We start from the raw sequence: 24,910 nt of genomic DNA, 5'->3' as shown, positions 1-24,910 counted from the left end.
CTAAAATACAGGAAGGGGATTGGAATATGTCTTGACTGAAGTACAAGTTTCGCAAGGATGTGCATGAAAATATGTAACATACAGTGCGTGGCGTGATGCGGTAATGGTAGCATAAACCACCAGGTGTGAGCTCATCACCTGGCGACAACTTCTTTGAGATAGAATTGCAAACACCTAATATATAGTTTATTTTGCGGTAGGAACATTAATTCAGTCATCATAAAACTACTGTAACATCGACACCACACGTATGCGCGGCAGCCATAACTCCGCATGAAAGGCGCAGGTGTAATGAACGACATGGCTGCATCCTATTTGGGGTGTCCGTTCCAAGTGGTCTTGCATTGCTGCATGCTTTCTTAAGACTCAAGCGGAACGGGGCCATTAAACTTTTTTTTTTTTTCCCAAGTTTGTTTTTTCTGGCTGTGACAAAATGTCTGCCGCGTGACCTGTGTTGTTGAACGTCGGAGCTTTTATGAAGAGCACCTCACGGAAGCCCGCGTGCGCGTCGGCGTTCCCATGGTTACGCTGATGAGCGCAAACAGAGGAAAACAGGTGCGTTATCTTGGCGAGTTCACTTACTTTTACTCTCTGAATGTTTCATTAGCGTGACAGTTAAATACTGTTTTCATTGTAACTGTGAATACCAGAAGTGCAGCAGGTACTTTTTAAACTGACGTGTCTTTGTTGTTTGTTTTTTACCGTTACGCTAGCGTCGTTTGGCAACATATATGATAACTAGCCGCAAAGCTAGCTGACAGAGAGATTTTATACTGCCGTTAAGCGATGGCAAAAGGTAGTTAAGGTACCCCCAGTGCTACCTCACTGTTTCCCTCTACATTACCACTACCACCACTACGTTACAAGCGGGGTAAGATACAACCGTTGTCGTTTTGCTCTTTGGTTTGAAAGCTGCTCGCAATTTCACTTGGCCGTCAGGTCAGTGCTTTCACTCCGCCCGACTTTAGCCCACTTTACCCTCCAACACGCGACACGGTTGTGGCGCGTTTACTTCTTCAAAGTGTGCGTGGGACGAGAGAAGACGGTTAGTTAGTTAGTTTATCTAAGGGTGGCACTATTCGAATGATTTCCCCCAAAGTCTTTAAGCTATTCGACCCATTTCCCCCCCCCCCCCCCCAGCATACAGTTTGGCCTGCAGGTGTCGCAGTAATCAATAACAGTCACGATGGCCGCGATTTGGGTGGCTGCACTCCATTTAGGAGTGTCACGGCTCTCCTGGGCAACTTGTATGGAACGGGGCCATCGTTAATGTCACCGGGAGCACCTGTGCTTTTCCTGCTGTGGCTGCTGCTTCCAAGCGTCAGTATAGGCCGATACGTGACGCACATTCCAGGTGACATTTATCTGAGCCCGAACACGACACTGTGTGTGTGTGTGTGTGTGTAAGGTGAGCCAGAAGACTGACTTTTTGAGGGTCAAGGACTTGAAGACGTGAAAGTATACCCACAGCAGATTGGCCTGCTGGCTGATGCTCTTGTCTAAGACGTGCCCTTAACCCAGACAGACATGTGGCGTTCAAAGCCGTGAAGTAACTTCACTTACTTCAGCTCCTTCATAAAGCATTTTTGTTTGTTTGTTTGTTTGTTTGTTTGTTGATTGCTTGCAGCGTTTGTAGACGATCAGACCTTCATGAGGCAAGACCGTCCACCTCCAGCATAAGCATGGATAAAAGACTCGAACAAGACTGCCAGTGGGACCCCGAAACAGAGAGCCCGGCCCAGGAGAGAGCCTGGCAACAGCAGCTCCAAATGCCGCAATACAAATACATGCTGGCCGACAGCTTACGGCGCGGGGAGGCAGAGGATGACGAAAGTGAAGATCTGCAGATTTATGACAGCCTGGACGTGGCTGCGCACCCCCACGCCAAGAGGCACCCCTCCCCGTTACAGCCCGAATATCTGGATGTGAGAGAAGGAACAAGGTAAAGTCACGCAACATTTCCAGTTTTCCTGCCAACAACAGCTCATTCGGTGTTGCAATGAAATGATGGCATCCAAAGCAACACCAGGGCATGTACACACCCAGCATCCGTTAGTTGTGGCCAGACGTGTGTTGGCATCAGCCTGTAATGAACTCCCCCTGAGCACACATTTATGTCACTGCGGAGGAGTTAGAGCTTCAGCCAAACAAGGGATTCAGCTGGGTGCTGCAGATCTCATCCAGCATCATTCAGAACAGTAAAACAGCAGGAAATAGTGTTTTTGTTGAGGGGTGTGTGTGTGGTATTATAGCAGCTACAGAGGGTGTGTGAATATGTGTGTGTTCATGGTAATTAAGGAACACGTCGGCCGGCGCAACAGTGAGCCAAATTCTGCTCTGGAGTTATGCGGTTTGTCCAGCAGATGGCAGTGATTGATTTTAGTTGTACCATTTTGTTATGCTTTCATTTAAACTGCTTTGAGTCAAAGTTTCACATTGGGTGGTTGTCGAGCTGGGGTATAGACCTTGGGGCGGGGGAAGAGATGGGGGGGGGGTGTCTGACTGATCACATTATTGGCTGCGTAGCCCCGCGCATCACAATAATTCCTTAAACATGTGGCATTATATAAGCTATTCACCACGATGAGATTTGTTGCCCGACCTTGTTCAATTTGCCCATTGAGCTGGACGTTCACATTCAGCGCCTGCGACAGATTCATTAAAATTAAGCAGATAATAGTGCTGCTTAGATGTAACGCGGCGGGGAGAATGGCAGCAGCAATCAAGCCTTTTACTTTTAAGCAGCGCACGGATGATAAAGGATAAATAGCCTTCATTCACCGCGCAACAATGAGACGGTGTCAGTTGTTTAATGAGATGCGGGCAGCGGCGGCGCATCGCAGCGAGAATGGCCTAATTCAGGTGCTTTCAGAATAACCGCTTTCATTTGAGGGAAATTAGATTTTTGTTTTGTTTGGGTGGATCACAATAAGTGGTCACTCGTGGTCCATTAACAAGGATCATTGTTGCCGTGGAGGAGATCTCTCTTTCGCTCTCTCTTTTGATGGAGCGCGGGCAGGCCTTCTCCCCCGTCCACTCTCCAAGGGCGGGCCCACTTCCAAACTTTTGCGTTGTGTCCCCCCCGCCTCTCGTCCGTTTCATACAGCCAAGGCAGTGGGCACATCATCACGTTCTCATAGGCCCCTCCACTGTCTCCTCAAAGCGGGCAAGCCCTCTCACGCACTGCCACTGCATCGTTTACGAACCCAATGGGCATCCCTCATTCAAGCAGAAGATTCCCATTTAAGCAACCCCATTCATCCCTCCTCACTATATTTTTCACGCCCATCTCACACGGAATATTGCTAAAGGATATTTGAGTATAGTCCTTCATTTTCCCATTCAGTGTTGTGCCACAATACTTCACTGGCTTTTTGTATTTATGTGTCTCTGTATCTTGGGCGAGGAATAATAGGCCGCGGTATGTTTTTTTTTTGTTTGTTTGTTTTTTTGTTGCCAGTGTTTTGCGGCATCACGCCCAGCTGCGTGTTGCATATAATGCGTTCTGTAACTTGTTTGGGTCTGAGTCATTAGAGAGACATCCCTTACCCTTTTGGCCTCATCGAAGTGAAGGGCCCTACACCTAGGCAACCCTCCTCGCCACCCCCCTCCCCACCACCCCGACGCACAACATCACGGCAGGAGAATTAGGCCTACCCTCGTCCTCCCAGTAAGCACAACAAAGGGGCTCTCTGCTATTTATTTTAATGAGATCTTTTCATCACCATCAGAAAGAGCATTTTAGCCCGCAATTTTCCAGCCATCTCATAAGCTGAAAATTGCCGTTTGCGAGCCATTCCCCCGCTAGTAGCTCTCAAATACGCTCTCATTAGTGGGCCTGGAGGTGAAAATACGAGAATTATCTGTAAATACAGGCTCATAATCCCCCTCATCTGTTTCAATTTCAGAAGTCTCTGATAAGGCCTGGCTGTCTTTGTTTGAGGACATCATCATTCTAATAATGGTGTAATGCCTCTTGTTCCTTTGACCTCTCTCACTCCAGGCCTATGTGGCATTCTGGTGTCTGGGAAACTTCCTTTGGGTGTGGAAATGTCATTAACAAAGCGGATTAGCGACAATTAAATCAACTACTAATAATATGATTAAGACTATGTATTCTTTGATGATTCCATTTAGTTTCCTATCTCCAATTAGAGCTTGCTGATGATGGAGTGTTGGGCTCAGGCTAGCTGTATATTGAACGCATATTCATTGCTGTCGTTTTTCTTTCACCCCCCCCCCCGCAGCCAGCTGCTCTCTGATGATGCCTATTCTGACCTGCGCTACGACCCCAACTGGAGGGCCAACCTGCTGGGAGCCGGCCGCTTCGATGAGAGTCCGCAGATTTCCATCGAGGAATACCGGCGGGCCCCCAAAGGGAAACCCGGCCTGGAGCCGGTAATAAGAGGGGGGTACAGACACGTCGTCACCACGAGCCCAGCCGCCGCGGCGACTCCACAAGCGGCCGGCAGCGAGTCCGACCAGCCGTACCGCCTACACCCACGAGATGGTCGGACCGGCTCGGTGACGTCTTCCCAGGCCTCACAGCTCGGACCGCCAGAGGCCGACATTTCAAGGCCCTCCAGCGAACGCGACGACGCTTCACAGAGAGGCCTCGCGGAGCAGCGCGATGGGGAGGGTGCGAGCAGATATCCCGAGGTGACAGAGGACACCCAAGGTTTGAACACCTGCACCCAGCAAGACCCGGGACGCACACAAGGAGGCCCCACTCCAACACAGCCACGGACCAGTCCTAAGGCTTTACTGGGCAAAAAGCCAAAGGACATAGTGGAACTCAACAAAATAAGCCTGGGGCGCAACGCATCCAAACGCGGCTCCTATGCGACGGCGCATGCTCTGAAGCAGGAGATGCCTCATAACGCGAATAAGGTGTGTATAGACTGTAGATGTCATAGGGGCCTGCTTCTGGTTAAAACCGCCAAATGAGGGCCGGATCTTTCAGCAGCGGCCACTCTGAGGCAGGCTGCAATTACAGAAACGGACACCAGGAGCTGCACTAGCATTGATGATGATTCTTGGGCAGCTCCGGCTATTGTTGCACTGACATGACTCGAGACTGAGAGGTGACTGGGGTCAGATGTCTGGAAATACTGGGATAAACTATAACCTGTCAGTGTTTTTTAAATTCCAGTTTAAACTTGTGACATTGTTTGGCGATGGACAGATGAACTACATCTATTGAACCTTTTTTTTTTTTCCTTGCACAACTTAGGTCTCTTGCTTTTGGAAATAAACAAAGCAGATTCTGGTGGTGGATGATGACGGTCGAGAGGTATTAGACTCAAACAGCCACCGGCTAAGTTTGTGATGTAGTGTATTTTAGGCAGTAAGTGGAGCTTTTGTGGTAGTTTTGCAATGACTTAATCCACTGAGCTCCATGCGACATTCACTAACAGTACTAATATGGTTTGGACACGGGGGGTCAGTTCTGGGTGTCGTTAGCGCGCATGCTGTTGTTTTGTTATGTTTTCCAGAGATCTGTGTTTACGGTGCATTCAGGTGATAGCCAAGTGTCAGTGTATTTACTCTTGAAATCTTATTCTAATCTCGGAGAACCTATTAATGGGCAGTTCCTTGAACGCAGCTTTTCTCAAGAGCAGAATACAGGCCTTGTTTGCGTCTTTGCCCCCCCCCCCCCCCCCCTCCCCCTCTACATCAGCCTCATGCTCATTTAGCAATATCATTCGTATCTATATACCTTTTTATTGTCATCTCGGACAACAACTAAGAGAATATCCTATGATGTTTCCTCCGAGCCAGTCTGGAAAATTAATTTGGCAGAGGAGAGCATTGCTGTTTTCATCTCCCTTCTCCTCCACCATATGAAAAGAGCCATGTCTGGCTATGCAGTGCTTATTATGAGTTGATGTGTACAACACGAACATCAGAGACGCATGGTTACCAATTGGCTCTTAGACATCCCTGCACCTGGCACAGTGGCATAATTGGTGGGGATGGCCCGCATTCCCCATTTGTCGGGCCACAAGACTGTTTGCTGGCTGTAATACACCCCCCCCCCAACCTTGTTCACCCATCTGAGCCCCAGCCCTCCACAATGCCTCATATCATCACCATTTACATAGTCAAGAGCCGTTAGCTTTGTGCAATGGTAAACAGAGCCAGAGCCTTTCCCTCTCCTGAACCCTTGTGTTTTGTCATTTTCCCTCCGAATTCGCTTATTAGTTTTCCATTGCCCCGTCTCCTCAAAGACGCGTCTCCCTTAATGGGGGACATAGGGCACAAAAGAAGGGGGCACCAATTTGCATGTAGCCCATTTCCTGTTTCATCACAGGATTAATCCATGAATCGGGTGTGTTACGAAAACAGTGTAACGTACCAACAAAGCTTTAAGAAAAAAAAAACCCTATTATAGACCACAATAAAATTGGAATTAACATCTGAGATTTGTATGAACTTTGACAGTTTATTCTTGATTTTGCTGACATGTTTCTCAAAAACAAAAGGTCCAAGACTCTTTCTTTAGAAGCCGGACTTCTCTTTGTCCTGCATTATTGAATGATTATTTAACTGTTAAATGCACACTGATATCGGGTCTACGAGTCATAGTTCCTAGGTAGTTATTAAGACAGCCATCCTCTGGTCATGTCTCTCGGTCAGATTGGGGTCTTGTTCTCTGGTCTCTTGTTTCGGGAATAGGGCTCTTTATTTTCACACACGCTAAATGAAATATTGAAGATCAAAGAAGTAACATATGAGGATTTTGTTATCCACCTTCCATAGTAGATTTTTGGAAAATGTACTTTTAGAGGTTGGAGAGAGACATCTTAAAAAAACCCCCAAAAAAACAAAAGCAACTTTTCATAATTAGGGTAAGCGCACATCTTTTATCACAAAGCTTGTTCTGCTCTGCTTCCTCCCTCCCTTCCTTGTCCGTATAGCTCCTTGCAAAAGATAGCAACGCCCCGTGCACAAATCGCATCAGTTTCGTAAATCAATATGAGTCCAGACAAAGCCAGTTACGAGGTCCTTTTGGTCTTTTGAAGAAAGTGGCCGTCTGAGGGCAACTTCCGATAATTAGACGTGTTATTAAATGTACACAATTTCCTAATGCTGCAAATGTTTAGCCCGGCCAAGTGGCGGAGTGGCGGTCGCGATGATTGGCTTCATCGGGCCTTGGACCTCCTTTGATAAAGACAGAAGTAGCAGATCAATCTTCTGCTATTGCACTCACCCCTTAGAGTCCCTTCTCCTCTTGCAAGCCCTCACTTCAAAGCCAGGGGAACATAATGTACAATCTTTTAATAGCTTTAGACCAAAGCTCTGGGGAGCTCTCTGCCACTGTATACCCTGCCTCAGTCTAAACACCTAATCAAGATTACCTGGGCTGGCCACAATAGCAGCTAAATGCAATTCAAGATCCGCAGCCCCTTTGAAGTCGTCATTGCGAAAAGCAGATGTTTCCCGGGTACAGGAGGTAATACAGCTAGCCCGCAATTGCCAGACTTTGTTGTGACATCGTCTCGCAGAGAAGCAATTACGGGCCTCCCAATTTAGTAGAAAAGATATTACACAGCTTACCATGCTCAAAATGCAATACAGGCTTGATCATTTGCTCCCAGCTGATTGGGATGTTTATAATGGGTGACAAAAGGCAATGGCAGGGGGAATGGGTAAAGGTGAGAGGCCCAAAGTGTTTGTGTGTGTGTGTGTGTGTGTGTGTGTGTGTGTGTGTACACTGCTGGACATACAGTAGTCACTGACACCTGCTCCTGAGCTTCAGACTGCTCCTCCTTGATGGTCCGTAACAGCACCCAAATGTCTAAAAGTCCCTCTGTAATTTTAAAGAGATTCCCCTATTTGGTTCAGTTAGCTACCAGAAGCATAGAAAATAGCTCGAAAGCTCAAGACAAAGGACCATACGGCTTACATATTGAAAGAGCTTAAGGTCCAGGTGGTCTGTCCAGCAGTGCCCCGAATGTTCCTCGGCATAATAGCAGCGTCTCAGCCTATTAGATGCAATCGCAAACGCACTTATTGATGGATATGTTACAACTGGATCCACTCCAGTCCTTGTGACCTTCACCTATTCAGGCTCACAGAATTAGTGGCATTCAGTGAGCAAGTCTTCAGCCTGTCAATACCATCGATCCACTCAGATGGTCCTCTGCCACCGAGGGGAGTCCCGAAGTTAACTAAATGATTTTCATTACAGCATTAACAGCAACATGTTTCCATGCCGCAAACGGGTACATTAAGAGCAACTGAAACAGCAAAATGGATGTAATCTGATGTGGTCGAAAGGCGACAGGCATTGATAGTAGTGGATGCGGTATTGGTACCCCTGAGTAGGTGTTGTGTAGGTTGTAATGGGCTCTAGAAAAGGCTTCAGTTCCAGCGCATAGACAGGAAAAAATCTAAAGAGCTTCTGTTTCAACATCTCTTTGTGTTCTGTCTGAAGGTGCACAAAACTCTCAAGGAGATGGCCAGCACTGAAAGTCAAGGGGACAGTTCAGACCCCAAGCTGAGGTGGTCGCCCCCATTCTCATGAGCGCGATATCTCAGGAACGCCTCGGGGGAATTTCTTCAAATTTGGCACCGACATCCACTTGGACTCGAGGATGAACTGATAAGAATTTGGTGGTCATAGGTTTTTAGCCATAACTTGACAACAAGAATGAATCGGGCGATTCTAAATTGTCGACTGGGACAACACAATGAGTAAACAATAACTAGCACACTTTCGCTTCTAGCACACATTTTGTGCAGCCATACTCTATCTATATAAGAATGCATCTTTTAGGTAGTAATCGAGTACACGTGTACCTGTTTAGCTAAAACAACTATGATAATCCTTCATTAATCTGTTCAACAATGTATATTCACTGGAATCATACATGTGTATCCTCAATATGGTGATAACTTCCATTTAGCCCAAAAAATACACTACATATATTATGAGTCTAGGCAGACGTGGATGTAAACTGCAACCTGGACTGGTTGGCAGAGGCATACAACAGCAGGGCGGTGACTCTAGTCAGCCCAAACATCGGTGTGAAAATCTAGTTTGTCTTTCAGGATTGTTTGGTATGGAAGCTTATTCGTCTCAAGTTCCAGCAAGGAGCCACCTAGCTGCTGCCCAGTAGGGACACTATCACCCTGGCTTTTAGTTTCCTTTAGGGAGTGTGGACACAATCACTGATGGCACCGGAGCTTGCCGGAGGCGATTTGTAGAGGAATAGAAAAAAGAGGAGTGGATTGGAGAAGCATTATTATTTTGAGCACTTGAGCGGCCACCTTAAGGCTGCCAAGCAGAGGAGGATGAATATTTCCCCACTGGAATGGGCAAAGCTGGCGTTTTTGCTAAATCGGCAGCATTAGATGCATGAGACACACGCTCGTGGACCCTCCTGCTAAATGATTTGGGGAGACCAATGCGAAGAGGAGCGCCGGCCCCTCTTACGCTTGTGCCTCTTATTTAGAGCTCATGTTTGTCTGTTGTTGTTTTTGTGGTGTAAATGGGTAGCTTTAGCCACCCTCAATAATAGGCCAAGCAATGCTTTGTAGGTTAGTATATCTATATATATACAACAGAAATGCAGAGGAGTTAGATATATTTAATGTTCACAGTAACAGTCCTTGATTACGACAATGGCAGGCATTAAAACTCAGTTTTACAGTTGGGTATGATAGTGACTATATCTGCTATTACGTCCCTGGTTTCTGTTTGGGTATGGAGGTTATATGCTTGGATTTTGCCTTATGTTTGGGTTTTGTGAATTAACACCTCTGCGCGCTGAGTAAATCCCTCACAGGAAATCAATCCTGTCCGTATCAGCACCCCTTTATTGCTCTGACATTCTACATCAATGAAAACATTTTATCCTCAAACTGTTAATCCTACTCTAACCCCAGGTCATCCAGATCAGCAAAGGGAAGAAAGCCCAGCGGAAAGAATACCCCAATCCCCCTCGACAGCAGCAGCAGCCCCCTGCCCCGGGGGTCAGAGCTGAGAGGGGAGACTGCCTGAGCTCCCCATTAGCGAGACCAGCTGCTGAAACGCGACCGAAACCTCGGAAGACGACTTCATCGCAGCCTTTGCCCCCCACCATCCACCTCAACATCAGCCTCAACACTTCCTCCCATCTCCTTCCGTTGCCCCAGCAGAAGAGCCAGGACGCCGTCGTCAGCTTAGCATCTCTCCATGGATGTCCTCGTTGGAGCCCCACACCTGCAGTTGAACTTGCACTGTCCCCTGGATATCGACAAACGAATCCAGGAAAGTCCTCCCAGATGTATCGGGAAGGGGTGAGCGCTACGGTGCTACAACTTCACCGAAACCTGGAGAGTAGCCTCGAACAATGGCAAAGGTGAACCAATTAAACAGGGTTTTTTTTTTTTACTGATCAAAGATGAGAATAGAGTGCTGCAGGAATGAATCATAAAACCCGGAAATTAGTCTGCAATTTCTGCAATAATCCAAAATCCCGTGGAAAAATCCCATTGGCTTTCTGTCCAGGGAACTGGGGCGATGCTAACTTCCAGGTTTGCCTACAAAAATACGTCACCCCTGCAGCACTCTATGATGTTACATTTCAAGGATCTCACTGGGAACATTGGATACCTGTGGCATCAAATGGATTGGATACACTAGTGCAATCACGACACAACAGCAAAATAAGGACGACTTACGGTCTATGTAAAATGACAGCACTAAGAAAATTAGTTGATAAATATGTCTGATACACCATATGATTTGAAAACAGAGTAAAATATGAGCATATGCAATACATAAAATAATAATATAATATGAAAAATACTTTTTTGTTTAGTAATGTATTATCATAGGACCCCTCATTATTAATAATGTTGTGTTTCAGGACAACTGCATTAAAGTGGCCATTACTCCGTGAAGGCGAGGCCCAGAAGTGGAGTCCAAATGAGGTTCACACAGAGCAATTTCCACAAGACCCCCCCACGACGCCCACCAGGACTTTGTCACTGGGCTCGGGCTCCCCTACCGCTCTGCCCCCTATCGGAAAGCCAACGGCGGGAAAGGAGCCCGACCCGGGCCCTGCTCAGAGTGGCAACACAGCCTACCCCATCCATCGAAGCGGCTCGGATGGATACCTGGTTCAGATGGAGAGGCAGAAGCAGCTGAGAGTCACTTACAAGGTTGGTGTGCCTGCGAGCGTCGTTTGTGTCATTTTTCCTCTGCTGCGGAACCGCCATTTGTGTTTCATCTGGGAGTTGTTGTACATCTGCCATCTAATCTGTGATGTCACGTAGATAAGAAAAAAAAAAAGAAAAACTCCACCTGAGTATTTGTTTGAAACGCATGCATTTTTAAACTGTGTTTAGACAGGGCTCAAGGGCCACAAAACCCACTCAACACATACTGACTAATCCTGCTCAAGTTGGAAAAATAAGAACTCATTATGCAGTTTCACCTACAAAAGTGACACGTGAATTCTTCAATTGAGTGGCATTCCCCTTTAATCCCCATGTACACGAGAGGTTACACAAATAAATGCCCCTTTGAAGTCCCAAATAATCCCCTCAGATGTCTCCGTGCAGGGACTGCTTAATCCAGCAGGAGTGTTCTGGTGACTAAGGGCACAAAACATCAGGTTAATTGTCTGGCTCCACTAAGATACACTTAATTGCTATAAGATGATGACTATATAAACCCACGGAGCTGCAGGCTCTGAAAAGCCATTTGAAGATGTGTTAGAGGATAAGGTGATTAGAAGGGAGAGAGTCCGTGAGGAGCAGGGCCACTAAAGATGCCCATTTGCATTTAATGATTTGGCTGTTGATGTGTTTTTCCCCTCTCCTTTGGTTTGTCAGGCTGAGCTGTGCAGGTGGGTCCTGAGTAGAAAGCTTCTCAGCCACGCTGCCTTTTCAAAGGTAGTTGCATAGACAGTCTAGCCATATGTGCAAGGTACATTTACATTTAACCGTCTCTAAAATGAAATTTAAAGGTGCTGTAAGCATTCTTTTTTTTTTTGTTCAAATAAGCATTAAATAGCTCTACATCCATGAAATAGAGTGGTTTGATCAGTAACACGTCTCCGAGTCCCTCCGCTGTGCAGTCAACAGAAAATGCATTTCCTAGTCTCCCATTCCCACTTCATCCAATCAGGAGAGAGCGCTCCACAAAGAGGTGGCCCTCCCGCATATCCGTGGGTGTGGCCTTTGATCGCGGGAAAAATCCCAAAAGTTTTGAAGGAGTTTGGAAAGTGATGCGCAGCTAGCCTTACTGCGTCTGAACAGCTATACGGATATTTGTTAGCCAGCCGGATAGCTAACGTTTATAACTGCCAAGACGCTCGTCATTTGTTCGCTGCGTAACGATAGCAGCAAAGCTTGTCGTTAGCTAGCTAGCTAGCGAGCTAATATTGTAGTGTAGTGTCGTGTAGTTAGCTATGTGTGCTACATTATAGCATAGCAGAAAATGAACTCAGTAATGCTAGCATGGAAAATGTATTAGACAATATTGGAGACATTCTTCAATGAAGTGGAGACACTTTTTTTATATTAAGGTGAATAGGGACCTTGGGGATAGTGCTGAAAGTCATTTGCACACAAATCTGTCTGCAGAAATTCAAATCCCAATTTGCCCAAATATACAAAAAACACTCTCTAAAACTTGTATTAGTAATGCATCCAATATTCCATAATTTACTGGCAAAAAACCCAATAACCGAAAATTACTCGGTATGTTTATTTATTGTCAGTGATGGAAAAAACTGATCCCGACCCGTGATGCCCTTCAAATAATAACTGCTCTCCATTGTGTTTTTAAAAGGACAGCAACACAGCAGAGTTCCTGCTTCATCTATCAGTCCCCCGGGCCCCCAGCAGAATATCTTGAAATACCAGTGATGTAAATATGAAACGATTATAATGCTTTATTTTAAGTCCAATATAAAAAAAAAAAAAAAAAATCATAATAATAGTCTCAACCTTGTTATTCCTGCATCATAAAATGAACCAAACTGACAATGAGATAAATGTAAAAATGTTTTTTATTTATATATATACATTTTGAAACATTACAATATACCTAATTACAATAAAACAAAGTTAAAACCCTAACACAAGTGTAAAGTGACAATGGTGTCAGTCCGACCATGTCCTCCTGGTTGGTCTGCCTAATGTGAACTGGAAATTAGAACAAATTCGACTCGCACAAATCAAATCGTAACAAAGTTCTTCACACCATATTCACACTGCCATGCAGGTGTCATGTATTGTTAGTCTCAGCAGATGGCTAGCAAGCTACATTTATTGCCAATGTTTGTTTTGAATTGTAACCAGTGAGGCCCAGAGCTTAGAGAGCTCTACCTGTACTCGTAGAATGTGGAGTTACAGGGAAACAGGGACAGATTGATTATATGTATGTATCATATTTATTGTTACATTACTGTGAAAAAACAAAGCAAACAAACAAAAACACTATTAGTAATAATACTGCAATGTACTGTATACTTTTCAGACCAGCTAACGACTAACAATTGAGATAGGTGGACCCAAGAAAGGCTAGAAAGTATGATTAAGTGCTTAGAGTTGTATTCACACCGGGCCCTTCACATAGTCATCCTGTGGTGCCTACCACTCCCCACCCCTTGATCTCCCATCGCTCCCACCATGTTAGCCATCATGTCTGACGAGATTACAGGCTCAATTTGTAAAGCAGTCTGGCTGCAGTGCCTGGGCATGAAAGCAGATGAGCGTGACTTAGGGGTCGGAGAGAGAGAGAGGGGGGAGATGGCCGGGAAAGAAAGGTACCCTGTTGTGTCCCTGGCCGATGGCTAAGGCAAACCGAAATCCTCCGAAAAGCAGCCAGTACAATCTGGAATGATTAGCTCCCCTTTGTCTGGGGCAGCTTGTGGATTGCATGCACCCATGCACACATTGTCACACACACACACACACACACACACACCATCGTCATCATCGCCAGCACCTGCAAAGGAACGGGTATACACTACACCTCTTTGTGCCCGTATTACTTGCATCACTTCAACTTCAGCTCACCGTCAATGTGCCTTAGAAAAGTACTTTGATATCATATCAGAGCCTGATAAGGAAACACTGTCTGTACTCAACATACTGTTTGTGTCATGTTGATTTTGGTCTTCCCCACGAACAAAAGAACGCTGGTGCACGCAAACTAATGTAAAGTAGTAACACGTGTCTGGTTTATTTGGAGGAAATTGGGTAGTTGGCATGACGTAGACAGCCGCGATCATTGAGCAGACAGATTTACCATCAGAAAACAAAGAAAAAGACGTTACAAGGCCGAACATATTGTTTGATTGAGTGAGGAATTCACTGAATGGCAATGCATAAGCAGGTATTATGTGTATAATCACTTTAATGTAAAAATGCCATTAAACAAGGCCCTGAGAGCTCCTTGCACTGCAGCGTAAGACAACATATGCAAATTGACAAAACTAATTAAGGAAAATTAAGGGAACATCTTCACCAATTTGACAAATACAGAAAACACAACCAAATACACAAACGCTCTGCAAGTAGCACAGTGCTGAACACGGCTTGGGCACGCTTGCCGTTGCCGTTGTTTGTCAAGTTTTTGAAGTCGGTCTTTGTTTATCCGTTTATTCAACAGTTCAATTTAATCCAGAAAACAAAATCAGTGTCCAAATGTTGTCGTTTGTGGGCACAACCGTGTGTTTTCCTGTTTTCAAATTGAAGTGGGTAATCAAATAAAATCGAAAACCAAAAAACAAATCTAATTCTTGAGATTTCTTGCAATTGTGTGGATTTCGGACTTGACGCAGGTGCTCAAACTGACCGCTGCATGCACCTCGCGGGACCATGCGGAGCTAAAAAGTGGTGACAATGAGACCTGTTTGTAAAGTAGTGACATTTAGTTTTGTATTTCCTTCCTAAAGTTATCCCCATACAGTGAACGTAACGCACCTAATTTACATAATCCCTTCTAGTGTGGATCTGTGTGTAATCATGATTCTGAGGATGACCTGTACTGGGGTTTTGGTGGTGATGAGGGACTCTGGGTGTCACAAATAGAGCTGATGTCTCTGTGAGGTTGGAGCTAAATGCTAATGTCGGCGTTGTCAATGTGAGCACCTGAGAATGCTAACATGCTGATTTACAGTAGCCGGTGTACCGTCTTCAAATTCTTCGTTTAGTCTGTTAGCATGCTAACATAGGCTAATTAGCATAAAATACAAAGCACAGTTGTGGCTGATGCGAATGCCGTTTGTCGTGGAGCCTACTGTCTCCATTCCTAAAATGTAATTTCCTTGCGTTAATGTTTGTATGTATGCTGAGAGGAAGGTGCACGTTCCTCTCTCTCATCTCCTCAACATCTGTAAGAGCTGTGAACTTGTGACGTGATGTGAGAAATGCTTGTTCACTTGTTAAGTCTTTCTGCTTACGCAGGGTTTGTTTTTTTCCATAGGAGGACTTTAATTCTCTGTCATGCCTGACCCTTTAAGAAGGAAAGCGTTTCCCCTTTAAAATGCCTTTGTGGGTAATTGTTTTCTGTTTTTAACGTTAGTCAAGTCCAAAGAAGGGAATGTTTGCAGGTATCGAGTATCATCTAGATCCAATTGAGGGGAGATTGATGTCAGCTGGCACTAATTCCAGAGATCCCTCCCTCCCTGATTGGCCATTGACAGCAGGTGACAGGGGTAAAAAAAAGGTTGTGGAAGACAACAAACTGGTTGGGTGTCCTCACTCTCCAGGAGAATGGAGGAGAGCCACTGTTTTGTACACTGTGACGGTTCCCTGAGTGATGAATCTCATGAAATCGTTTGTTTTTCCCACTCAAACTACCAACCATCCTCAAGTACAACACCATTAGTTTTGCAGGTATTTAGTCATAAACCAAAGTATTGGACACATTTCGACTCTAGATGGAAGGATCACCATGTTAGTACAATTGATCCTGGGGGGAGACATGAGTGTCTGAACCACATGTCATGGCAGCCCATCGGATAGTAGTTAAGACAGGCAAGCACCATAACCACATCAGTGGTATTGAATGAAATGGTGGCGCTCATATGGTGGCGCTCATGGTGGCGCTCGAGGAAAAGCCAGGGGACCACCGGAGTCATTATCATACATCGTCTGGGAACCAATGAATGTCCGCACAAAAATTTTGTGCCAATCCGTCAAGTCAATTTTTTAGATATTTCACTGGATAAGTGCAAACTTTGACCTGCTGGTGGCGGTAGAGGAACAAGTCAGAGGATCACCAAAGCCATTGAAATACGTCACTGGGCACCGTGGATATCTGTATCAAATGTCACGACAATCCCCCATCCAATAGTTCGACATTTCACTAAAAATGTTACCCTCATGATGTCAGGGAACACAGTAGGCTTCATTGTCTGGGGACATCGAAGGTCTGTACGTAATTTTATGGCAATCCACCCAATAGGAGCTGAGATACTTCAGTCTTGACTTAAAATGGTGGAGATTTGCCATCTTGGATAAAAACAGTCACTGGGTACGTGGCGGAGCAATGAAATAGAATCATAGAATCAAGTCAAGAACCCCCCCCCCCCCCCCTCTCTCCAAATAGATGCACATGAAGTCACTGTGCCCCATTTTTGATATGTGAGGCTTTTATTTTGGTCAGATATTTCACAGTTCTCCACCCACTATGTCTATATTATGGTGAGGGATACAGTGGTGTACCTCATCCAGTTTGTCAGCAGTGGTGACAATCTTCCGCAAATTACTGAGCACTTTTCTGGCACCCACACACACTGCTCTATACCAGTGTTTTCGTCTGTTTCTGCGAGTTGGTGAGACGAGCCAACGAGAATGAAGGAGCGTTCCAAAATGTCCGGTGCCGGCGGTGTCACTCACATTGAGCCCCTGTCTTGCCACGCCATCTTTTTTTTAATTTTTTGTTTGGTTTTGTTTTGTTTTTCCTCAATGCACCATTTGAACCCAACGGGAGACATCAAAATGCATCAAAATTGCAGCCGGGTAATTTATTGTTTGTGCCGCGGCGCCATTTTGACAGCCAATCAAAACAAATGCAGTTTGGGTTCGACAAAAGTCTGATTCAAATTAAGTAATCAAAAAGGGCCACGTCTTGACGCTTGAGAGCACAATTGGGGTCCGGGCGATTGTCAACTTGCAAAACGTCAATCTCTCTGTCTCTCTGTCTCTCTCTCAGGCATATAGTCTTAAAGACTACAAGCAGCTGAAGTCTGACATAGAGCTGCGAGGCCTGGGTCCTGACTACACAGCCACGGAAAAGACAGTAAGTACTGACCTGCAATGACTGCGTCACATCAGCAGAAATTGTCAGTTTGTGTTTGGTGGGTTCATTTATCCAGAAGCTGCACAGATGGATCCTAAACATCCGGTAAAAACTCTCACTCGCCATTTTCCTGCTGATCAGAGGTATGGAATATAATTAAGAAAATAATAAACAGGAAACAAATCCAGTCATCAAGTGTGCAATAGAGTGCTGCAGGGATGACGTATTCTTGTAGGCAAACCCGGAAGTTAGCATCGCCCCACTTTTATGATTCTTTTTGAAGCGTAAATGGAATCGCCAGAAGTACAAAGCTAACGTTAGGCTATAAAGGAACTACAGCACGGTCGCATTACTTCAACGTCACCACTGCTAAGCTTCACTTTTAAGAGAATATAGATAGATATAGATATATAGACAGATAGATATAGAGTATAAACACAACTGCAGGCTGTAAAGGCGGACTAGTGAGTAGATGACTTTCCGTTTAATGTCCGCAATGAACTCTGTAGTCTCATTTAGCCGCTTGATAGCAACCTTTTTTAAGACACGCAAAAGCTTTAAAATTCACCAGTGGGGATATCTACTGACCCCCCCCCCACATGCACACACAAAAACAGGTACACACACAGCCAGTTCTTGCTTTTGGCCACAGACGGGTGTTTCATGCACTTGGCAGCCCATCATGCGCTCTCCAAAGCCGTCTCCTTATTCCCCATCACGTGTAGGAAGGTGTAGGGCAATTTTACCTCGACAGACGGTAAATAAGCTCAAAACGGAAAAAAGCTCCAACAAACTCCGGCATTGATTTGAGACAGAGGAGGCGTAGAACAAAGTGGAGTTCCCAAAAGGAGACACGCATCTGACCCTGTGGCTCCCAATGCCGGCCGTCTGGTATATATATTTTTTAACATGCATTTATCCATCTTATGAGAGCTTTTCACCAATGTGAGGCTGAAATTTTTCAGCGTTCCATCTTTTTGAGAGCCTCTCTGGCTCTCTTAATCAATTTTTCGAGCCAAGAAATAGAAGATGGTGCACAGGAACGGGATACAAAAGCTGTCCCACATACAGGGATGCTGTATTAATTTGCTGTTGGGCGATATCGGCTATAAGGAGTGACTCACACAGAGGAAAAGAAGGGGGGAAAAAAATGTGATTAGAATTTGTTTGGACCAATATGATTAGCTGCCTTTCAGTCTCCTGTGCCTAAACCCTGACGTGCGCCAGTGTCATTGTGTATCCGCTGACCCTCTTTCCGATTGTCCGAGTTCATCATTTAGAGGCTCCCATGCCCCTCCGCAGATGAAACTGCATTTAAAAAGCAAATGAGAGTGCCCCCTAAGAAGTTAAGTGCTCTTTGTGCTTTGTTATACCTTTTTTGTTAATCCCCCAGTTGTAAAAAGTGAGCATGTTTGGCCAATTTACACTAGATTGAGCCCTGTGCATCTCCCGGGCCGAGCCTATTAGGGAATGATATGTGTAAATGTTGATAGGCCCGCTTTTTTTGGGGGGGGGGGTCTGCATGGAGAGGCTCTGTTGAGGGGGATACACAAAGAGAAGGGCCTTAAGGGAGAAATGGCTCAGTTAATTAACCCCCACCACCACCACCACCACCCCTTTTATAATCTGCTTCTATTTCCCTCTGTCTCTCTCTCTCTTCTCTCACGCGCCCTTTCACCGTCACCATGCCAAGAAAATGAAACGACAGAGGCTGTATTCAAACGTGATCCGCGAGCAGAACAAAACCATAAGTAGGATCCCCTTTCTACCGGCCAAGGACCCGGAAGGCGACGACAAGAAAGTTCCCAGGACTAAGGTGTGTGTGTGTGTGTGTGTGTGTGTGAACCCCAGCACATGTCTAATTGAGAACAGGCATGTGTACTTGTGGCTGCTGGCGCGAGAGACAAGTTGTGACGAGACAAAGGAAGAGTGTTCCAACCTGAACTAGGCCGGGCTGTTGGTGAGACACGTGGGTCCACCAAATACAGCAGTGCTGAACTGTTAGTCACGGTAAAACACTGAACAATGACTTCACAGGACAGTGTGTTCTCTTACCGCACGTGTGTTTAATAGCACGTCATTATTGTGAATGAACATATCATTAACACAAAGCAAGTTTGTTACGCCGAGGCCGGAAGGAGTAGTGCCGAGAATTAATCATAATGAACCTTGCCATTGTTTGTCCATCGGGCACGGGGCGAGAGCAGTACACTAAAATGAAATCATTTCACCATCGATAAATGCGTAACACAATTTCATTCATTACCAGCGACTAGGTCACGCTCGCCGCTACTTGTTAGGAAGTCCCGTTTCTATAGCCAGAGTGGCCAACTATCATACGTTGCGATGCTACAAATCATGAATCAGAGAACCAAGATTGTGCACGGTGCCCATTCTTGTCGCCTCGAATGTGGCATTTTGGGCAGGAGTGACGTCATCTTTCCGGAGAGTTGATTGGCTAGTGGGTAGGCCGTGTGCGTGTGCGTGTACTGTATTATATTTGAATGTATCAGTAAAGTTATACAACCATGTATGCATGCACTGTTGAGAAACATAGCCATGACATATATGGACCAGTACCATTTTTGACTGCAGCTTGCGCACAGTGAATAGTCAGTACATTAACGTATGTGCATCTCTCTCTCTCTCTCTCTCTTACAATCACACAGGCCTTGGAATATGCCAAGACCATAGCCAAGCCCCCTGCGCCGTCGCAACCAAAGCGGGGGCAGAAGCACTGGTCCGGGGGCCTCACCGAGCGCGCCCCTTACCTGGAGGGCCTGGACGTGTCCCGGCTGGAAGCCCTCCGAAAACGGCACGAGGAGGAGAAGCAGGCCGTGGCTCTCTTCAGAAAAGGACAGGCTGTGTGAGGCAAGGACCCGACATTGCGTTGCATTTGCTAGGCCCAGTGTCACGTCAACAAATCAGGACTACATACATTTTCACACATGTTCCAAAACCATTAAGAAAAGAGAGAGCCTCAGCCGGCGTCTGTGTTACTTTTTAACATTGTGTGTCACCAAGTTCTTTTTTGATCACCTTGACCATGGCCTAATTTGTTGAAGGTATATTGGCGCGCGAACCTATGGCAGAATAACTGTGACTCTCCTCACTGTTCCCTTTTTATAGTGATGTCGTCTTTGAGTTTATGTCATGACGACACCGCGTCACGCCCTGTGGAGGCGTCAGGCTGCGAGCACTTTTTTCCAAGCAAAGAAAGCGGCTCGATTGCCTCCGCTCTCTGTGTGCTTTCAGCGTCGGCCAATGTTGCACTTCCACAAAACTCAGATTAGGCACTTGACAATGATTCCCTGTTCCCCTTAATGTCTGCCTCCCTGGAATGGACGCATCACACAGATATCAAGAACACAACAAGCCATTTCTAGTTCGTTTCAGCCACCGATGCCGGAGAAAGAAATGTCACCAATGGGATTACAATGGTCATTTTTGAGCTTGGATTTGGGATTTGTGCGCGCTTCAATCTTGGCGGGAGCCACAAGGGAAGTCTCAAACTGCCATCGGGACCCCGTTAGGAAAAAGCGAAATTAGCCACTGAGACCCAGCTTCTCAAGGTATACAAGAAATCAGCAGTTTTTGAACGACTTTTGTCTGCGATCTTTTGGATCCGACACCTGTTGGCCGCTTAAGGAACTGCAGCTGAAGGCGGCTTCGGCATGGGCTTAAGTCTGAATCACAGTCCTCCTGCAATGTTTGTGTCGTTACTCGTCTACAGCGCAGTAATGGGATTACAGCTCCGAGTTCGATTTTGGCCTGTTGGTTGCTGGCGGTGCGTTTTCACTCCCCGAGGAGTCGCGTTCTCTCCTTGACTGCAATGGGACAGTCTTGGTGAGAACTATTCGCACTGGGAACGGCCACGGTGTGTCTTGACGCAAACTTTGCTGATGCCAGAACACACATAAAGCAACCCTGACCAATTAATCGCCACAGTTGCCGCCGTCTCCGTGGGCAGGCTGAGCGCGTTGTTAGATTTTTGAGAATGCCAAAGCCAAATGTTTTCTGCAAAAATACATTTTAATGCGCTCGCTATATCGTCTGATGTGGCAAATTCTTATCTATAAGGAGAGAAGATTATATAAGAGTGTGTATACTATCATGCCTCGTCTATCGGATCCAACTTGTTGCTCTTGTGCTAAGATGAATGATGAAGCTCCTCATAGTCAGTCTTTCCTACTGTAATAATATATTTACACACAGTGTGTATATAGATGGATTGATCAGACATAACTGCATGCATGTATGTATCCCCCCCCCCCCCATATTACACCTTGGTTCCACTGTTTAACCTACAATAATCTACGCAGTCTTTGTTGCAGACTTTGGTGTTTTTTTTCTCTCTGGTTAACCTTGTAGAAGAAACTCCAGCTCATATGAAGCTCACCTGATTTTGGTCCTGCGGTCCCTACATTTTGTGGCCATTTTCTAAGTAGCACCCCCCCCACCCCCACCCCCCGCTGCCGACACGAAACACTCTCAAGCAGCTCATTTCACTAATTGAACCCTCAGATCATTATCAAAGCACTATTTACCTCTGTGCAATATTTTAATTAGATTATAGTCTCTATTTAACCCATCATGGACTCTTTGAAGCTCTGTGTTTTTTAGTGTTAAGTCCTCAGATGCGCGGCCGGGAACAAATGACAGAGGCCCCTTTTTTTTTTTTTTATTTAATGAGAAGCGCTGCCTGTCCAGGCCCGAGTCTCTTTGCATCTTTTTTAGGTCCCACCTCCTCGTTGTTCTGCCATTGAAATCGAGTTAATTGAAGGAGTCTTTCAGCGCCGTACATGAAGGGGGCCCGAATTAGCATCCCTTTCTCTCCCCATTGGGAAAGCTACGGGCAGACGTGGGCGCTTTGATGTGAGAAGCGCGCTTTCAGTAGGCGGCAGGCTCCCTGAAAATGAGCTGATGGCCCCGCTATTAGGCCCAAATGCAGATGCGTCCATGTGTTGCAAAACGCTTAATCTTTTAATTGATCACCTTCCGCATGGCCTGTTCTCCACATAGTGTTTTTTTTTTTGTCCTCTCTCTCTCTCTCTCTCTCTCTCTCTCTCTCTCTCTCTCTCTCTCTCTCTCTCTCTCTCTTCCCCCTGCTGCCTGTTCATCAGAATCACATTTTGATGAATTGCTTTTCAAAAGGCAGGAAAGGATGGCAAAACCCCCAGTGCGAGGGACAAGAGAGGATTGCATATTGTTGTGCCAATGGCCCGTGTGTGGTACAACAGTTGAATACATATGACAAGAGCTGTTTTTAAGATTCTGAAATGTGTGTGTGTGTGCAGCTCTCAGACACGTGGTTCAGAAGGTTTTATCAAATGAATAACTACCCCCCCCCCCATTGTTATTGCAGTAAAAAAAAGTGGACAATAAATAGTTTAGTGCAACATTATTTCATTAATTTGCTTCTACAGTCTCGCAGCAGCTTTTGGCAAAGTGGATTATATGTCAGTCGATATGCTGGACATCAGTTTATTTGGTATCCTACAGCACGGACTATAGCGGTAAATTACTTTGTGATTTATTCAGTGAATTCATGAAATAACACCGAAATAGAGCAAAAAAAACAACAACCAATATTTCAGTGTTTTGGGGTTTTTTTTTTGCCTCCACCATATTGATTAGGACACAGGCAATGCTCCTGCTGCTGCTGCTGCTGCTGCTGCTGCTGCTGCTGCTGCTATAAACTCCAGCTCCAAAGGACCAAAAGAAATAATGGGCTGACTGACAATAAAACGCCCCCTGCACGTGCTTAAAAAAAAGTTCCATTCTTCATTCGTTCCGCGAACAGCTGCCCAGAACGTCATGCCTTAACAGTAGCAAAATTAAATGTGTAATGAATATGTGCTCTATCTGCTGAATTGTACAAAACAAAACAAAACAATATTTCCATGGCCATATTCAGCACCAAACACAGTGGACATAGCTATGAAAGACTGATGTTGCAGCACAAAGGATGCATTAAAGATAGTTTTGAACTCTGCTAAATTGTCAGCATGTTTTATTTCTTGGCATATTCAATTCGGGCAAAAAAAAGAAGAAGTGTTTTTTTTTTTTTTTTTAGGTTAAATAGATAGATTAATAGCTATCACATTCATTTGTTAACAGTGGTGTTGACCTGCAGTGACTCGAAATGAATGACGAAGAGACATTTTCATTAAAAACATGAGGCTCCTGGAGCTCAGAGCTTGTTTTTTTTTTTTTAATTCCTTTTATTCTGCAAAATGAAACATCTCCTTTTGATGGCGAGAACGCGTATGCTGCAGATATTTCCACCTGTTGACTGACTGGTTCTCTTGAGAACATGCCTCAAGCCCAAAGTACATCCATCAAGCCCCTCAGCACTGTGCATTATTGCCTGAATGGCCAGTATTATTATTATTGATTATTATTTTTTTTTTTTTGCAATGATGCAAACATATACAGATATTAGGGGAATTTTTTTTGTTTTTTTCTCTTCTTGCTCAGTGTAGAATTTCATTAAATTGAATTCTCAACTAAGCATCACATAACTAGAAATATCCTTTATACAGGGACTTGAAGTTAAGCGTGGCAATGAACACAGACCCCCTTTTAGGGGGCTTACGGTTTTAGTGAGGAATGCCCCAAATAAAAAAATAAAATAAAATAAAATAATAATAATCATCTTAATCACGTGCAGTCTGTCTCCAGTCTCTCCGGGCCACCGTGCAGGAAAACCCGGGGGAGAAAACAAGCAGCCCCGCATTCAAAACTTGAGCTCCCCGCTGTGGGAGACCCGGTTCCTAATAAAAAGCCCGAGGAAGGAGCCGTTTGAACACACTTGAGCATCTAAACGCGCTAACGGGATTAAATAATAATCCTTAATAATAATAATGATAATAATAATAATAATAATAATGATAATAATAACACCACATGCATTGCAAATTTTTTCAGCCGCTTCTTAATCAGGAAATGCAAACAAACAAAAACAACAGAATAAACGGAGCCGAGAAAGATTTATTATTTATATGCTATGTATATATATATATATATTTACAGACAAAAAAAAAAGAATATATAAATGCCAGTCACTGAAGCACAGCGTCTTCGACCCAAGAAAGAGAAATTGATTTACAAAACTTGCAACAATATGGACAAATAAAATGTAAAAAAAGTGGACACATTTAACAAAACAACAACAACAACAACAAAAAATATCGATTAAAAAATATTGAATTTGTGGTAAAAGTGCAGAAGGGTGGGACAGGACGATGCGTCTATACATGCGAAGAGCTATTCGATTTTGTTATTTAGAATAAGTTGTGCAGAATGTCCGCCTGGACATCCCAAAAAAACAAAACAAAAAAAAACAAACAAACAAAAAAAACACAAGTGTGACATTTTCAGAAATCATCAAATGTCTAGACGTTTTAGATAATTTTAGACTAATAATAATAATAATAATAATAATAAGGTGATAAATTATGCGTCATGCATAACAACACGGAAATCCAGGGGCAGTTGTAAAAAAAAAAAAAAAAATAATAATAATAGTAATCAATGGGCCCACTTGCATGTTTCAGACAGTGATTTATATATTGGTAATGGAACGGGGTGGGGGGGGGGGGGGGGCAGTCAGTGTTATCTACAGTGTGATTATAAAAACAACTCTGCAGCCTA

At 44.8% G+C, this 24,910-nt stretch overlaps 1 protein-coding gene across 1 annotated transcript; it reads left to right on the top strand.

Moving 5' to 3' along the window:
* Positions 1–1,682: 1,682 nt before the first annotated feature.
* Positions 1,683–20,124, top strand: jhy (junctional cadherin complex regulator). Its single transcript, XM_070917717.1, has 9 exons — positions 1,683–1,942; positions 4,248–4,890; positions 8,441–8,508; positions 9,058–9,121; positions 9,895–10,349; positions 10,860–11,154; positions 17,168–17,254; positions 18,948–19,070; positions 19,924–20,124. Exons 1-9 carry the CDS (start codon positions 1,683–1,685, stop codon positions 20,122–20,124), a joined length of 2,196 nt encoding a protein of 731 aa, XP_070773818.1.
* Positions 20,125–24,910: the final 4,786 nt, after the last annotated feature.

The sequence above is a fragment of the Enoplosus armatus genome, chromosome 13 (genome assembly GCF_043641665.1).
Source record: "Enoplosus armatus isolate fEnoArm2 chromosome 13, fEnoArm2.hap1, whole genome shotgun sequence".
NCBI classification, from domain to species: domain Eukaryota; kingdom Metazoa; phylum Chordata; class Actinopteri; order Centrarchiformes; family Enoplosidae; genus Enoplosus; species Enoplosus armatus.
This window is presented reverse-complemented; position numbering and strand designations above follow the sequence as displayed.